At 38.3% G+C, this 18911-nt stretch overlaps 2 protein-coding genes and 1 pseudogene across 2 annotated transcripts; all 3 read right to left on the reverse strand.

Annotated features, from left to right (window-relative positions):
* Positions 1–395: 395 nt before the first annotated feature.
* On the reverse strand, positions 396–1562 carry LOC112183853 (probable L-type lectin-domain containing receptor kinase S.7). Its single transcript, XM_024322172.1, has 3 exons — positions 1478–1562; positions 791–829; positions 396–676 (listed from the first exon to the last, which is right to left on the reverse strand). Exons 1-3 carry the CDS (start codon positions 1560–1562, stop codon positions 396–398), a joined length of 405 nt encoding a protein of 134 aa, XP_024177940.1.
* Positions 1563–2002: 440 nt separating this feature from the next.
* LOC112183854 lies at positions 2003–3592 on the reverse strand (annotated as a pseudogene).
* A 4175-nt stretch (positions 3593–7767) lies between these two features.
* LOC112187258 (L-type lectin-domain containing receptor kinase IX.1) lies at positions 7768–10620 on the reverse strand. Its single transcript, XM_040514691.1, has one exon. The coding sequence runs from the start codon at positions 10347–10349 to the stop codon at positions 8340–8342; it is 2010 nt and encodes a 669-aa protein (XP_040370625.1). The 5' UTR covers positions 10350–10620; the 3' UTR covers positions 7768–8339.
* Between the last annotated feature and the right edge of the window lie 8291 nt (positions 10621–18911).

Here is an 18911-nt window from a genome sequence, read left to right on the forward strand (position 1 = left end):
ACACAACATATATAGTGACATATATTCTCATACAAAACGCTCACTTTTTGATATTTTATTGTACTATAACGAAATTTCATACAAAATGACTGAGATTGAAAACATTGACCGATCGAAAAGAAGCTAATTTGGTAACAATTATATCAAATTAAATTGAAATTTCACCTCAACATAGGGATCAAAAATGATTTTAAACTAAGAAAAATAAAAAGATTTAAAAGTTTTATATACCACAGTAGTAGATACAAAACAAAGAGCAAAAGAGAAGGGAAAAAAATAAAGAAAGAAAAAAAGAAAAGAAAGAAAGGTAACAACATACATCTAAAGGCATTGTAAACTTTTTTGACCATCTAAGGCAGTACTACAAAGGCAGCTTAATGCCAATTGAACATGATTTAACGACCCATAGTATTGAAACCAGAAGTTAAGAATAACTGAGACTGAGAGGAGCCAGATTGAGCTTTTTGTTGGGGTTGAGGCATTGGGTAATCAGGCATGATATGTGGAAGTTTTGGCAATGGTGCTTCAAGCTGGAAAACCTTAATCACTTGTCCTGCTTTTGGCCTTTCTTTGCTGCTGGGATGAGTGCACCATAATCCAACAATTAAAAAGCACTCCATTTCATTTTTATCAAAATCTACACCCAATCTTTCATCAGCTGCATCTAGTAAATTTCCTGCAAGGTACAAATGCCAAACCCACCTATAAAGCGGTAAGTGGAATTGAAGATCCTAGAAGGAGCCTAGAGGGGGGGTGAATAGGCTCACAGCCAATTTTTTCATTCAAAAACCTTTCTCAGGGATTGCAACAGGGTGATCAATCCTGAGAACTGATAATGAACAGATTGTATTGTAAATTCAACAAACCAACTAAAGCAATAAAGAACACATGTTTTGTTGACGCAGTAAAACCCTATCAAGGGAAAACATCTGCGTGGCCTTTACTCTTGAAAGACCAAATCCAAATCACTAATGAAACATATTACAAGTTTACAACACTTGGATTGCACTGACGCGGCAATCCTTCTAGACTAACTCACTAGACTGTTGTAATCACTCCTTGCTAATTGTTTACACAAGTGAACAACTCAGAAATCTCAACTATGACACAAGCTATGAACGCAGCAAGTTCGACTTGGAGATTTCACCTTTGAAGCTTACAATTCCCAACTGAACTCATGGGATGCAAGAGATGAATATGCATGAATGGTTTTGTGTTTTTCAAATTGTTTTCAACATGGAACAAGACATTTTGAAAAACAGAAAACCAAAGAGATAAACTCTTGATAAACAAAGGGACTGAAACACAAAAGTATTTTCAATACCCGAAATGGAACAGAGAACCCATATAAATAGAGGAGGAAGAGAAATGACAGTTCACTCAAAGACCCCTTAAGCTCAAATGGAGTTGGTAAACCCATACCCACAATTTCATATTGCACATGTAAACCCATGCTCCTAATTTCAATTGGGAATACCAATTCTATAAGCCAAACACTCCAACTCCTTAAAAACTGACAGGGAACCCATGAAAAACCATTGACTTTTTGAAAGAGATGCCATGTATGAGCTTACTTGAGCCATGATGAAGAGGGGTCTTCTTTTGATCTTCAAGTTTGAAGCTTGATCTTGGACAAGATAGCAAGATGAGATGGGATTGGGAACCACGACAACAAGGCAGCAAACTGAGATTAGGTTGCAAGTTGCAATTGAACTTTTCTTCAAACTTGGTCTTGGTGTTTGACAGCAAGGCAGCCCCAAAGAGAAGAAGAGGCAAGTTCAATTATGCTAAGATGGGGAAGCTGACAGCAAACAGATCTTCAAGTCTTCAAGGGGGTCTTCGACAGCAAGACAACCACACAATTGTGGGATAAATTATAATTAACCACTTATGGACTTGGGCTGCATACTTGGACTCCTAACCCATGGGCTTAATAGGAGAGATGTTTTGTTAAAGTGAGGAATGCCAATACATGATATACTAACAGGAATTCTCCGTAAGTCCTCCTTCCACAACAAATTTCCTAGGCCACAACTCCGAAGCTAAACATGTCTGATTCTTTGCTTGCCTTCCCTTCAATAACATATTCTGGAGCCATGTATCCAAAAGTCCCAACTAGCCCTGTAGTCTGAGACCTTAACTGCGGATCCACAAGCTTAGCAATCCCAAAATCACTAAATTTAGTGCTAAAATCGTTGTCCTACAGAACATTAGCTGATTTGATATCCCTATGAAGGACACACTGCTCTGCATCGTTGTGTAGATAATGAAGGGCTGAGGCCAAGCCTAAAGCTATCTTATACCGTTGCCTTGGAGCCAAATAGATGCGTGTCAAGGCTGCTGTTAAGCATATATGCATAAACAAGTAAGCATTCACCTTGCTCATGACACCATCCAATAAATTGCACCAAGTTTTTATGTATTATGCGGCTTATGATCTTGATTTCGTTGATGAATATTTTCTCATGGTGCTTGTCGGATTCTGCAAATATTCTCTCCACAGCAACTGCACATCCTAGATCTTGTATGACCCCTTTATAAACTTGTCATGATCCTCCTTGGCCCAGCCTTCTATCATTTGCGAAGCCGTTGGTGGCTGCAACTAGCTAGTTCTTGATAAGTAAATTGTCATGGCAAGGCTAGTATCTGAAGATCTGAATTTATGGAGGACAATGCAACACTGGAGGAGTAATTGGACTCATTTCCATCTCCATGAGTCCTCTTTATCCGCTTCCTTATTACCACCCACCAATATATGGCCACACCGAGCATCAAAATGAAGAAGAAAAATACTGCAACGACCCCAATCTTCAAGGCTATCCTCTTCTTCTTTTTCTTTTTATGATATCTTCAGTATCCAAATTCAAATTCGAACTGAATTCCCATGAACTTATAAAATGGCGCTAGCAGGTGAAAATCCAATTCTAACCCACTCGGGGAGAGCATTTCTTAGGTCAAGCTATTATTATTATTTATTTATTTATTATTATTATTTTTTCGATGGTAGCTTGGCTGTTGCTTTTTTAGCAGTAGAATGAAGGCGCGCATATTTAGTGTTGTCAAATAACAAACTAACAATAATTGAGGCAAGAAACGCATGTCATGGATTTCACTGGTTTAATTCCATAGTAGTCTTTTAATTTTACGGTCACTGTCTTTTTAATGAACTAGAAAATTAATAGTATCCTTAAACCTGAAAGACTACTTTGAAGTTTTTTCTTTATTGGTTTTTTCTTATAAAAAGCAAATGACCGAAGACTTTGAGATGGAAGTAAGCCATCATGGCGTAGGGATGTTCATATCAGGTGTATAATTACCAAAGGGAAAAATGATAAAAGAAAAGACCACACCTGGTGAAATATATCAGAAGAAAGAATGGGAAAGAGACTATATGATAAACAAAAACAAAAATGTGTATCAAAAACAAAACAAGAAACAAAATTGCAGGTCAAACCTTACGTTTTCTTATCTAATTAACAGTGTGACACCAATAAATTATCGACATCATCAGTTCGTTCGAAACACATTCTTAGGAAGATCAAATTACAAATTTAAAACTTAATGCATTAAACAATGCACCAGAGGCATCCATTGTTCATTGGTACAGCGACAGACATGGTTGTCACCTGAACCACTACAACTTTCAGAAGTTTTATCTCAAAATACCTTGATGATATTAAAAATGAACCCATGCCACGTATTGATTCACTATCTATAATATTTAGACAATTATCGGTTGTTGATGATATGCCATTATGCTGATACTAAAGATCTCACTTAAGCACCTCAAACTTCATGATGTGCAGAGTAAAATCAGTACATAGTACACAATAGTGGCAGTATCTGTTAGAATTAATGTGGACCTGTCATCATGTATTCTTCAAATTGGATTAGAACTTTGTTCATTAATAGGAGATGTATGTGAAGTACAATACCTAGAGACCTATTGAGTTAATTATATCAGCTCATAGGTTAGGACTCCATTAGTTAGGTTACAATATGTAATCTGAGTTAGTGATGCATTAGGTTTCTTATTGAGGTGACTTGGTTTTTAAGAAACGTCTTTTTGGGAGGACTCTTAGGATCATAAGCCAATATAAATAAGGTGTGTTGGTCCCTGCTCTCTCTGTAAAAAAGCCTAAAGTCCTGCCCCATAGAAATGTGCTTGAATCGAGCTGAGGAGATGATCAACTCTTGTTTGCTATCAAGGTCATCAATTGCTACAATGGCTCTCAACTCAGAAGAAGGTAGGTTTCAAAGCCATGTTGTTTTGGTTCTTGTTGATTAATATGCAGTAGGTGTTTATGTTCTTGTGAATTGATCTTGGATTGTTTGCTCATTCAGTTTAACAGTATCTCATTGCTGAACCTGGGCAACAAGATTGACAAGCCGGGAGCTCTGAGTACGTACGTAAACAAGCTTCGATTGCTGAAAATTAAATATCAGACACATTACTTGTTCTAGACTTGAAAATGGCATTGTGTTGTGCATGGGACTCGAGCTAACTGCTGATATATAGACAAGTTCGTTGCCTCACGATCATGTGAAACACTGACTCCGTTGTTGATTGGCAAACAAGTAGACGCATCTAATAAGCTCACATTATAGAAGTTGATTGATGCAATCATATAGTTCATCTAGTGGCATATGTCTTCTCTTTATTAGTGACAAATCATAAGTTTGACTCACAATATACTAATTGTTGTATATGAGTTGTTTATTTAATAAAAAAAGATTAAAAAAAGGAATTCCAATTCAAAAACTTGCATTTGATCCTCAAAAGATCCAAAATGAAGTCCAGGGGTGGAATAAAAATGAAAAGCGTAGAAGTGAAGCATAACAATGATATTACCTTAGGCGGCCAAACAAGATTTCTTGTTTGCTACAAGTTTCACTCCCTCTAAACAGTCAGATTCAACTATTCAACGATGATTGACCAAGAAAAATCCTATGGTGTATTACATCAATGTATCGAATAATCGACACATCAAATGTAGGCTAAATTTTTATCATAGAAGATTAACTTCGTATAGTACTTGTAGACTAACCCAAGATAAAGTTAAGTTAGCCTACTAATGCACAAAGCTAATCTACATTAATATATAAATTGACCTACATGTATCAATACATTAATGTACCGTAAACAAGAGTAAAACCACCATCGGTGCCAAATTCAATATGTCACTGGCCTCTTATTATGGTTTTGAAACACCACACCCGCACCAACCGTTCATTTTAGTTGCCGCGCTAGATAACAACAAGAAGAAGATGAAAACAAAAACAAAAAAAACCAGTTTTCTCCAGCACATAAAACCCCAACAAAATCCCACCTCGAACTTTAACACTCTAAAAGCTCACAACTTACATCCATGGAAGCTCTGCAAGGATCCCTCCCTCAAATCTCAGACCACCAATTCGGACCAGACAGTGATAAAATCAAACGCAACCTCACCAACAAAGGCGTACACCCAACTCCCAAAATCGTCCACACTCTCCGCAAGAAACAAATCCAGAAACACCCGCAAACTCAACCGCGTCAACGAACAAGACCCACCTCTCTCCGAGTCCCAAAGCCAAGCCCTTTCCGAAGAAACCCATTTCCAAACCCTGAAAGCCGAGTACAAAAGCTTCACCAGAGCCGTGAAATCAAAGAATGGTGGCGGTGAATTGACGGTTGGGATGCCTTGGGAGAGAGTGGAGAGAATTGGGTTCCGGGAGCTGGCGAGTAGTAGCGGTGAGTATGGTGGAGAGAAGCTGAAGAAGGAGGAGTTGAATGCATTGAGGGAAATGTTCGAAACCCGAAAAAGGGAGGAGCTGAAATGGGTGTTGGATGATCATGTGGAGATAAAAGAGGAGTGGTTTGATGGTGAGAATAGGGTGTGGGACCCGACAAAGCGGCGGCGAGGGGGAGGTGATTCAGTTTCTTGTTGAGAGGTTTGTGTTGGGGTTTTGGTAGGGTTTTAGAAGGGTGTGGTAATATGGGGTTTAGTTGATTTTAGGGGTTCATTTTTGTTTTTGTGGTGCAGGCTTAGTGGTACAGAGTTTTCAATGAGGGACTGGAAGCTTTCGAGGATGATGAAGCAGTCAGGTTTGGAGTTCACTGAGGGTCACGTTCTGAAGGTTCTGAATGGACGGTGCTAAGAAATGTTGGAAACAGGCATTGTCTGTTGTGGAATGGGTTTATAAGGACGGGGGCAATAAACACTGCAAAAGCAGGTAACTTTTTTTCTGGTGAAAAACCTTGAGTATGTTTCAATTATGTGCATCTATGAGCTAGGCAAATTCAGTCGAAATGGAATGCTAAAGGGTCTTGTCATTTTAAAAATCTAATAACAAAGAAGAAGCTAGATTGTCATACTGAAGAATGAATCATTTCAGGAGTATTGCATAGATTTTGTGACCAATTTCCCAACTCATTCTTTCTAGCATTGCTTTGATGGAAAAGCATGGATTTTTTTGGTCAGGAGCCATACCTAGTAACAAGGTTCTAATGAATAGAGTCTGGCGGTGGGATTGAACCTGTCAATCCACCTATTCAGGGGAACAGTCGCCTTCCATGAATTCTAGATTCAGACACAACCTGTAGTGGACTATTCATGGTTTGGTAGAACTGTGAAATCATGTATTGAAAACGATGAAATGTCATTCTGTAATTCTTCTGTATAGAAAGCAGTTTTTTTTTCCCTCCTAATGTGCTAATTGGTATGTGAGGAGTCAGTTCTATAACTGTTTCCAGTGAGTTGTGTTTAAACTACTCTTCTCAATCGTGTTGGAAAATTTATGCATCTTCTTAACATAGTCCTTTTCCACTTTCTCATTTTTTTAACAAAGTTGCCAAATTTAAGAGATAGTGCCAAATCAAGTGTGTTAATTGTATGCGCTGTTAATTTTCTAGGTTTCTTTTGGTTGTAATATGGTAAATATTAACAAGTTGTTTCTCCGCAAAACTTGACCACCAATAAATCCAGAAAAATTTTACCACCTTCTGCGCATACTTCAAGTGTGTTCAATCAATTTATGTATTGTAAAGACTTACGTAGTTGTATAACTTGTTGTTTCCTGTAGCTATGTTGTTGATGCTGCTGATCCTGATAACTTGAGCACCTCAAGAGGGAACTTCATGATTTGCTTAGCAAATCCTCACTTAATCGTATCTCATCGCTGATCCTGGGTAACAAGATTGATAAACCGGGAGCTCTGAGTAAACAAGCGTTGACTGATGAAATGTAAGACACATCATGGTTTCAGGAATTATTCTGCTTTATTATTACATTTCATCCCCTGCCATCCGTCAGTTCAAAAAAATATCCACCCACCCAGAAAGAAAACTAGACATCTTGTTCTGGAACTGAAATTTGTATCGTGTTATGCAGGGGACTCAAGTCAATACTGATAGAGTAAGTATGTTGCTTCATGATCTCATGCAAGAACCCAACTGACATAGACTCAGTAATTGATGGCTTGTAAAGCATTCCAAATAAAAAAGCTGAGTGTCTTGTTCTCTTTGGTTTAGATTTCTGTGCTATAATATTGCAAATTTTTCATGTATGGGTGGTTGTTGGTGGGATTCACTGGTCTAACTTGATTGCTGATTGGTTTATGTGTGTAATTTTCCCTATATCATTTCCGATTCCAGACTCTGGGGTTGTTATTTTGATCTTAATCTCCCTTCTTCCCCAGATGCCTGCCTAAATTCATAATTTCATAGTGTTGGAATTCGGAATTCATGGAAGTTTGGAAACTAGCATTTTCCCTTTGCATATGATAAGCAGACGAGGGATCAATAAGAGAAAATTTCCAATTTTGGTTTCGACTTAGATATTGATTATATGAACTTTCTGCCAACACACATACGATGTGCCAGAATTTTACTCTATCTTATAGGTTATATACATGCAAAAAGTAGATGCGAATGTGAATGTGTTGGAATTGAGTCTTGGATCAACATTTTTTTTTCCCATTTATAGCCACTTGAAGTGTCAGTGGTTGTTGCTCAGAGATTGGGTTGAACTTTGAAATTATGTGTATCACTTAGTTTAGGTCGTTTGATGGTAAAGTGACTAAATTCTATTCAACTGCTGTATTTAAAAAAAAAAAAAGACTCGGCCACGCAGTATAAAATTTCCATTGCGAGTATCGGGTTTTATTTTCTAAAAAAGACCATGTAGCATGATCTAAGGCTACACTTCGATGGCAGCTTAGTGGTCGTTAACTCGTTATACATGATTTAACGACCTACAGTGTTGAAGCTAGAAGTTACTCAGTTAGTGACAACTGAGGCTGAGAGGAACCGGATTGATCTTGTTGCTGAGGTTGACCTACAGTGTTGAAGCTAGAAGTTACTCAGTTAGTGACAACTGAGGCTGAGAGGAACCGGATTGATCTTGTTGCTGAGGTTGAGGCATTGGGTAATCAGGCATGCTATGTGGAAGATTTGGCAATGGTGCTTCAAGCTGGAGAACCTTAATCACTTGTCCTGCTTTTGGCCTTTCTTTGCAGTTGGGATGAGTGCACCATAATCCAACAATTAACAAGCACTCCATTTCATTTTGATCAAAATCTACACCCAATCTCTCATCAGCTGCATCCAGTAAGTTTCCTGCAAGGTACAAATGCCAAACCCACCTATAAAGCGATGAGTGGAATTCTCCGTCGTGGTAAGTCGTCCTTCCACAAGCAATTTCCAAGGCCACAACTCCGAAGCTAAAAATATCTGATTCTTTGCTTGCCCTCCCTTCACTAGCGTATTCTGGAGCTATGTACCCAAAAGTCCCGACTACAGTCCCGACTACCCCTGTAGTCTGAGACCTTAACCGCGAATCCACAAGCTTAGCAATCCCAAAATCACCAAGTTTAGTGCTAAAATCGTTGTCCAACAGAACGTTAGCTGATTTGATATCCCTATGAAGGACACACTGCTCTGCTTCCTCGTGTAGATAATGAAGCGCCGAGGCCAAGCCTAAAGCTATCTTATACCGAAAGCCCCACTTCAAGGTTGCCCTGGAGCCAAATAGATGCGTGTCAAGGCTACTGTTAGACATGTATGCATATACAAGTAAGCATTCGCCTTGCTCATGGCACCATCCAATAAACTGCACCAAGTTTTTATGTATTATTCGGCTTATGATCTTGACTTCGTTGATGAAGATTTTCTCATACTTGTCGGATTGTGCAAAGATTCTCTTCACAGCAACTGCACAGCCTAGATCTTGTATGATCCCTTTATAAACTTGTCCGGATCCTCCTTGGCCTAGCCTTCTGTCTTTTGCGAAGCCATTGGTGGCTGCAACTAGTTCTTGATAAGTAAATTGTCTTGGCAAGGCTAGTATCTGAAGATCTGAATTTATGGGAGACAATGCAACCCTGGAGGAGTCATTCGACTCAATTCCTTCTCCACGGGTCCTCTTTATCCGCTTCCCTACGACCCACCGGTAGGATACATAAAGCACCAAAATCAAGAAAAGAACTACTGCTCCTACAGCGACCCCAATCCTCAAGACTATCCTCCTTCGGCTCGCATCAGACTTTATTTCTGAACTACTGAATTCCCATGATCTTATAACATGCCGCTCATGGAAAAGGCCTGTAGAAGATGCAAATCCAATTCTAACCCACTCCGGGAGAGACATTTTCAGGTCAATAGGATAGGAAAGGGAAGAATTTGCCTCGAAATTTTCTTCGTATGTCCAAAGCACAGTGAGGTTGTTGGTGGTAGCATTGTACGCTATCCGTGCATGACACGGTTTCCCACTGAGAGGATCCCAGCTGGCATTAACAACTGACCTGACGCTCCTGTCGTTGATCCCGATGTGCGTCACCGGTGGATCCCAGACTGGATTGGATGTAGTGTCGAACTCAACCGTCACAAGCTGGTTTTGGGAGACTGCCAACTGAGTGGTTGCGTTGAACAAACCCATCAAAGGACCGCGGGAGTTGGGTGGAATTGTAAAGTGGACCGGAGCGAGGAAGAAGGAAAGCCCATCACCAATTTCGCTGCTGTTAAGAAAGTGCACAACGAAGGAGAAGTCAGTAGTGAAGTCTGCAGCAAGTGACGACCCCTCCCACAAGTGCAACGGCTCTGCATATCTCGCCCAGCCAACAAGACAAGCTTCATCTCTATTGAGTTCAATGAATCCCGAACCGTCGGAAGAAGGCGCTGCATCGCCGTCGTAGAGTATCTTAGTTGCAGAATTATCGAAGTGACTGATATTGAAGGAAAGTGTATGGCAAAGGGGAATAAGGAGGAAATTGATGGAGATGATCAAGTGCATAATACTGCAATTATTCAAGTAGTGGTGAAGACCAAAAGTTGCCATCCTTATTAGAGACATCATCGCATGCATGCTCATAAAATCTGCAGTGCAAAGAATCAAAGAAGCCTCCTTGCTAAATAAACAGCAACTATTCTGAAACTTGAAGACAATTAGTCACACCTTATCGCACGTTATTGACTTGGTCGAAATCCAGACGACCAGTCAAATATTCAGACGTTATTGACTGTGAGCCATCTCTTTTCTCCTGAAACGCTACAAACAAAAGCCCCTGGGGCGTCCACGATAAACGTTGTTTAGTCGGCTAGCGTCATTGTATCACAGCCACAGATTAATAACCTTTACGTAATTCTGGATTTGGGGTTTTTTTCACAAAGAAGCAGGCGAGGTCTTATCCTCATATATATTTGGCACTGGAAGAATATAATCAAGAAATATTTCATTAATTTGTTTTGATAAGACTTGAAGTAATGATATGGATGGGAATGGTTGATAACAAGTCTGCCCACAAGCCCAAATTGAAATTGCCCGGTCCATCCGTACTCCCATTTTGATTAAATTGCACTTATTATAATTTAGGGATCTTGACCAAATGCCCAATTTTAGACTATTATGAACCCACTTACTCCAGTAAGACGTTAATGTGCCTACTTACCTAATTTAAAGATAAAATGTCACTTTTATTTTTAGAATAAGAGACTTTTTATTAAAATGAAACGAAGTTACAAAACACAGAAATGACTGGTAATGGACAAGAATTCCCCACTCTCCTCCCTAAAACCTAAACTAGTTACGGGTCCGTCACAATAAATGACTTCCATGAGCCGAAGGGGCCCAACCCCTAACCATCCATATCGCCCAACGTCTCGGGCTACCGAGAATCCCGAGAATATCGATACCACCTCATAGACAACTGCTAAAACAACCAAAGCCCTCTTCCACACCGTGCCCCAAAACTGCCAGACCATGTGCAAGGATCGCTTGTCAGCACATTGACCATAAGACAAAACCGTTAATAAACCAAATCGTCCCCAGGAGAAACACCACATCCATGGCACCACAATTTGACCTAACCCTAGCTTAACAGAGTAGGGACATGCTAAAGACCAGAAAAACCTAACCAAAACCCTAATCGAAAACCAAACCAAGAAAACTACTTTAAGCAAAGACATAGACTAGCCGCCACAATCATCTTCCTTCTCCTCAGACGACCCGCCGGCAGACCACCACCATAAATAAGTCTCGTCGGACTCGCAACATCGGAGAGACGCTATCCACGCAGCAAGCCACTCAAACCTCAACTTTTGTCGGCCAGAACCCGACGAACCCCCACCGAGTATCAGTAAGAAGCTCGTCGTGCCTTGACGCCCAGCTGCATCCATTCGCTTGATAGTCCGACACCCTTGCATTCTCCGCCTATCGACCAATCTCAGAGAGATAATCGGCGCCATACGATCCATGGCATACTGCAGCCATGATCTAGCCTCCGACCTCCTTCTCCAAGCCTATGCCGATCGCCAACCGTCCATACTGCCCACCTGCGCCGCCACCTAAGAAGAACAAAAAGTCATACCCGACCAAGAAGGACAAATCGGAGACCAAACCTGGAGCCCCGAGACCCCACAATCCCATCCGGCAACACCCTCCACTCGTCGATGAGTCCATGACCTATGATCAGCGTTGGGGCGCCGCCGGACAGGCAGCAACCGCTTCTGTGCTTTCTCCAAAACCTAGTTTCTTCCCTCTATTCTCGGAGTTGTCTCGTATCTATCACTTTTAACCTTCAAAAATTATGAAACTACAAATCACTCACAATTACACATTCTCTCTCCTCTCCCTCCCTCTCTCTTTCTTCCCCCCTGCATTCCCCTCTCCGTTCTCTTTCTGGCGAGGAAAGAGATCTTGCTCAGACCCGTAAGCAGTAGCAGTCTTGGCGGTGATGACGACGACGAAGACGTAAGAAGTGAGCACTCGTCTTAGCGTACTTGAGCCAGAGAAGTCGGTGTGTTCCAGAGCTATCCGGATCTCGGCCGGGTCCTGCTTAGGGAACCCGACAGCGACGAAGACGTTGTTAAGGTGGTTGAGGTCGGCGGTGGTGGGGTGGAGGAAGAAGCCACGGGAGACGAGGCTCGTCGGAGACCCACTTGTTGGTTGGGGAATGCCACAGATGGCGACGTTTTGATCGGCGACGGATGAAACTTGTGAATCATAATCTTCTGGGAGGATGGAGTTAAAGAAAAGTAATGAAACCCACGATTGCCAAACCAAAGACTTTCATCTGCTGCCATGATAATATCTCCTGGGCAATTACCATGTGCAGAAGAAGTCTGGGCCCTCAACTATTCAGCTTAATTATATAAGAAAAGGGAGATCTTCAACTGGGTGTTGTCTTTTACGATTTTTTTCTTTTTCTTTTTTCCATTGAATGAGAAATTTCATAAAGCCCAAGAACAAGCAGTAAAAAGATCATTAGTGGGCAATCAAACGATTATTAGAAGATAATAATGAGATTATTCGGCGGCAATAAAAAGATTATTGGGGGGCAATAATAAGATTATTTATTTGGATAAACCTACTAAAACTTTCAAAATTAAAAACATCTTCATTTTTTTACTAATTATTGATCCCTAATAAAAATGTTATTGGGGGGCAATAATATAATTATTAGGGGCAAATAATATGATTATTGAGGGGCAATAATATGGTTACTGGGTATTATTATGGGGCAGTAAATTCAGACGCCGGAATCCGGTCACCAGTCCGGTAATTGGATTCGGGATTCTGGTGACCGTCGCCGGATTCCGGTCACCGGAGTCCTCGGATGGCCAATGGTCACCGAAGTCTGGCAAAGGTTTCCGTTGACTTCTCTCTGTCAAGAAGGAGAGGGCAAAAATGTCCCAAAAATAAATAAAAATGAATAAAAAAATAATTAATTGGGTATTGGGGAAATAATCTCTTAGAATGTTTGGGTAAGTGAGCAATCTCTTGGAGTGTTTGGGTAAGTGGACAATTTTTATCCTAAAATTGTGTAAATGGTCATTATCCCTATAATTTATTCTTATTTATATATTACAATAAGTCTCTATATTTTTATTTTATTTTTATATGCTATATTGCTATATAAATGAATGAGAAATTTTAAATACATACCCCCAATTACTTAATACACACCTCATTCTCAATACACCACTCATTTAATTTACCATTCTAAGATTTTACTAAATACACAACCCAAAGTACCTAAAATACCCTTAATCTCAAAAATCATGAAATATTATATTATTTGACTATATTAAGGCTATTATTTAGTATGATCAGTATATGTTGACGTTTTGTAAATGGCCATATTGATTACTTGTGTTAAATATTGGGAAATCCTTAAAGATTTGTTACTGTCCCTTTCAAATATTTAAACATGAGAATAATAAACAAGATGAAGAACACAAACCTTAACAGTGTGTTTAGATGAAGGAAAAAGAGAAGATATTTAAAATGAAAATAAGTAGTTCATAACTTCTTAACATGAATTATCTCATTTGACATTCTATACTTGGAAATTATGAATTTCTCTATGGAAAGAAATGAATGAATTGATTGTCCGAATTCTTCACTTCAATTTCTATCAAAATATGTATCATTTCGAATTTCCTTACAAAAGTTTACTTTTCTTACTTTATTAGTTTCCAAAACAAGGTCATTTTCGTTTTCAATATTCAACTAGTTTTAAATCGATTTTCTTAATTTATTACACATTTCAAATTCTAAATAAATACAACCAAACAATGGAAATTGCAATTTATGGAAATTCTAATTGATGGAGTGGTAGATTCCATCGTTTTAAAATTTCTCAACAAGTTATAATTATTTCATCCAAACACGACATAATTGAAGAGAAGATTGTTGAGTGAGGTCTTAAGAATCCATGTCAATGGTCAAAATTGATATGATGAAGTGTGGAGAAGAAAGATGTATTACAGTGTCCAGGGTTTAGAAAAAGAGATGTAAAAAAGAATATAGGCATGATTCAATTTTTTTCTTCTTCTAATATATAGATGTCCATTTTGGACATTTAACCTACTTATAAAATTTGATATAAAATATAAAATAATAGAGATGTGTATTAAGTAATTAAGGGTGTGTATTTAAAATTTCTCTAAATGAATTGAAAATTAGAAAAACAAAAACAGCCTAGGCACCTAGGCGCTAGTCCCCTAGCCACCGCCCCACTAGCGCCTAGCAATTTTTAAAAACAATAGTCTATTATTAAGAGAAAATAATATGTTACTCAAAACTTTAAAAAAATGTACCAGAAAAACCTTAAAATTTATATTAAAAAAAAAAATCCAACGTTTATTCTCTAAGGACATAATTGTAAAAGTATAGAGACAAAAAATTAGATCAAAATAGAAAAATAGAACATTACATACAATCCACTCCTATGCAGATAATTAACTACTCATTATCTGTAGTTATCTTTTTTTTTTTTAATAGAAATTTATTTCATTAGTAATCAAACCATGAAAACAGGCCAGAGTTTAACAGAACTTTAATAAAAGAATTCGGGACAAACCGGATAACCTATCTAAGCCACAACTAAACTCATTAAAATCTAAAGAGATGCTCGCTGTACAGCAAGCCTAAATTAAGCAAGAATAATCTCCCTCTCTAAGGAAAATATATTCATCTAGTCTAATCTGCCAATCACGCAATTGTGGTACAAATATCAACTAGAAACGTCTTGGAGAAGCCTATAGAAATTACCCCTACTTCAAAATGCTTGAGTCCAGAAATGTCTAAAAGCTTAGAGAACTTAAGAGAGTGCTAGTTTCTCCCCTTTAGGGTTGAAGCCAGCACCATCTTCAGCCTCCTTAGCAGCCAACAACCTCGGTACCAGGTTGCTCCTCGGGCTCTTCTTGAAGGTCTGCAGTATATAGCCCCCTCTCCAAATTTGAGCCCTCTACAAACAGACCCAATCACCTCCAGCGGCCCCCAGTCCAGCCACATCTTACGGCCCAGAGACTCTATCCAACTCAGTCAAACCAAAAATCAACCCTAGCTCAAACTAAGGGTCTCCAGCCGATTTTTCCGACATTTCTTCCTGCTCACAGCTGGTCGCCGCACTCAAGGATGCCAGGTCTGTAGCGTTGTTCACCTCTCCCATCCTCCCTCGGAGTGCATGGTGAACCTCGACAGCGCCGCCGCATTTGGGTATAAACCTCTCACTTGCCATGCTAACACCAGGTTCGAGCCATAAAGACCCCCTCAACTACATTTGTAACACTGTCTCCACCGCCACAGGGCCCCAATATCGACACCAACGACTAACGACTTTGTTATCACCGCAAAGCACAACTCCAGCCTCCTCCACAAGCCTCGTCCAATCCGGTATATGGACCAAAACCAACTCCACCTGATTGTCGACCTCCGTCTTAGGACAAAAATTGGTATAGTCACCCCAGCCAGGTCCCCTTACCAGAGCATTTCCACATAAGAAATCAGCAACTATCATAGCAAGAAGGCCATGAGAAGCCACCAAACCGCAGTAATAGATAGATCCAGGACGAAAGCATCCAAAAGAGGACACAGGACCAGAGTCGCTGTACTCGCCGCCGCCACATAGAGGCAGTGCTAGGATCAGTGCGAAGAGCGCCGCTAGAGATATGCTAGGGTTTTCCATTCGAAAGGTGTTTTGGACAAAATCAACTCTTTTTTGGGTTATACTATGTTTTATCTGCAGTTATCTGCGTGAAGTGGATCATTCAAATAACTACCTACTATCATATAACTTCATAATTTTTTTAAAATAATTTTTACTATTTTTTTATATGAGAAATTTTCTTATACATGCAGAGCATGTGTTTGTAGGCTAGTGTATTATTAAAATGGGATCAATTTTCTTTTGACGCGTGGGGCCAAAAATTGAGATGTGGCTGTTTGGTATTTGGTGTGTTCAAATTAGGGTGATATCAGCTAAGACTACAAGTATTAAAAGCTGAACAACTCCAACAGGTTTCTCATATTTTAATTTTTCTCTATTTTAAAGAAAAATGTGTCTTTTTGCTCTGAACAGATTCACTATACCCATCCCATTTTAGGGATGGTGATGAAGAGAAAATAAAATTCCATATATTTACAACAATCACTAAAATTATAAGGAAAAATTATGGAGAATGTAAAATAGGGTATTTGTTGGAGTTGGAGTAGGGGTCATCAACGGGCCGGGCCGGGCCTTGCTATATTTTTAAATAATTGCGGGCCGGGCTTTATTAAAAATCAAAGGATCCAAGCCCGTCCATATAAAGAGGGCCTTGCGGGCTTTTTTGGGCCGGGCCTTGCAGGCTTTATTTATAAATAAATATTTAAAGACACAAGTATTTTTTTTTTTAATCAAGCTTTGGAAATTCAATAGATAATGATCAAATACAACCAAAGATAACAATCTATATAACTATATTGTACCAAAAAATATATATATTTATATATAGATACTAATTTATTGATAAATAAATTTTTAAAGACACTAATTTTTTATAAATCTATATTTATACATCAAACACTCCAAAGAGCTACATATAGCAATTCAAAGAAAATGAGAAACCGACCGTTGGATGAGTTTATTACAATAAATTATGAGTGTGGTAAAAAATTTAGCCAATTTCACCATATTTTAGAATCCGATCGGATTGTTCAACCGTAATCACTTATATGTTTTATTGGTTGACCGATGGCGTGGCAATCGCGAAACGTGCTTATTTTTTCACATCACGTTTGTATATATTCCATCGATGGATGTGCGTGGACATAAGATAAAAAAAATTAATTTTAATTACAAACACATTGGACTATACCAATTTTATTCCTAAAGTTATATGACTTATACATTGCATTTAAATTGTTTAGGTTCATTCTAAAGCAACCATGAAGTGGAAAATGAATTCGGAGAAACCAACCGCTTGATGGAGAGATTGTAATGTTTTATGGTGGTTATAGAAAATCCAGCCAATTTGGTTCTCGTTTCGAATTCGATCAACTAGGTCAAACGTAGTTACTCTTATAAACCTATATTTATGTATCATACACTCCAAAGAGCAACCCCTATCAATTCAAAGAAAATGTAAAAACCGACCTTTGGATGAGTTTATTACAATAAATTATGAGTGTAGTAAAAAATTTAGCCAATTTCACCGTATTTTCGAATCCGATCGGATTGGTCAACCGCAATCACTTATATGTTTTATTGGTTGACCGATGGCGTGGCAACCGCGAAACGTGCTTATTTTTTCACATCACGTTTGTATATATTCAATCGATGGATGTGCGTGGACATAAGATAAAAAAAATTAATTTTAATTACAAACACATTGGACTATACCAATTTTGTTCCTAAAGTCGTATGACTTATACATTGCATTTAAATTGTTTAAGTTCATTCTAAAGAAACCATGAAGTGGAAAATGAATTCAGAGAAACTAACCGCTCGATGGAGAGATTGTAATGTTTTATGGTGGTTGTAGAAAATCCAGCCAATTTGGTTTTCGTTTCGAATTAGATCAACTAGGTCAAACGTAGTTACTCTTATAAACCTATATTTATATATCATACACTCCAAAGAGCAACCCCTATCAATTCAAAGAAAATGTAAAAACCGACCGTTGGATGAGTTTATTACAATAAATTATGAGTGTGGTAAAAAATTTAGCCAATTTCACCATATTTTCGAATCCGATCGGATTGGTCAACCGTAGTCACTTATATGTTTTATTGGTTGACCGATAGCGTGACAACCGCAAAACGTGTTTATTTTTTCACATTACGTTTGTATATATTCAATCGATGGATGTGCGTGGACATAAGATAAAAAAAAATTAATTTTAATTACAAACACATTAGTCTATACCAATTTTATTCCTAAAGTTGTATGATTTATACATTGCATTTAAATTGTTTAGGTTCATTCTAAAGCAACCATGAAGTGGAAAATGAATTCGGAGAAACCAACCGCTCGATGGAGAGATTGTAATGTTTTATGGTGGTTGTAGAAAATCCAGCCAATTTGGTTCTTGTTTTGAATTCGATCAACTAGGTCAAACGCAGTTACTCTTATAAACCTATATTTATCCTTCATACACTCCAAAGAGCAACCCCTATCAATTCAAAGAAAATGGAAAAACCGACCGTTGGATGAGTTTATTACAATAAATTATGAGTGTAGTAAAAAATGTAGCTAATTTCACCATATTTTCGAATCCGATCGGATTGGTCAACCGATATGTAGAATATATATATATATATATATATATATATATATGCACATTAGCACATATTTTATATAGAAATATAAGAACTTCCACACACATATAGTCATATACATACATATATATATATATATATATATATATATATAACACATATATATATAACACACACACACACACACAAATATATATCTATATGTGTGTGTGTGTATATATATATATTTATAAACACACACACACACACACACATATGTGTGTGTGTGTGTGTGTGTTATATATATATATATAACACACACACAAATATATATCTATATGTGTATATATATATATATACAGATCCTATCCAGAGCGAGGCATCTCTTTGAAATTTCAGAGCGAGGTTAGG

Source organism: Rosa chinensis, chromosome 2, assembly GCF_002994745.2.
Source record: "Rosa chinensis cultivar Old Blush chromosome 2, RchiOBHm-V2, whole genome shotgun sequence".
Taxonomy (NCBI): domain Eukaryota; kingdom Viridiplantae; phylum Streptophyta; class Magnoliopsida; order Rosales; family Rosaceae; genus Rosa; species Rosa chinensis.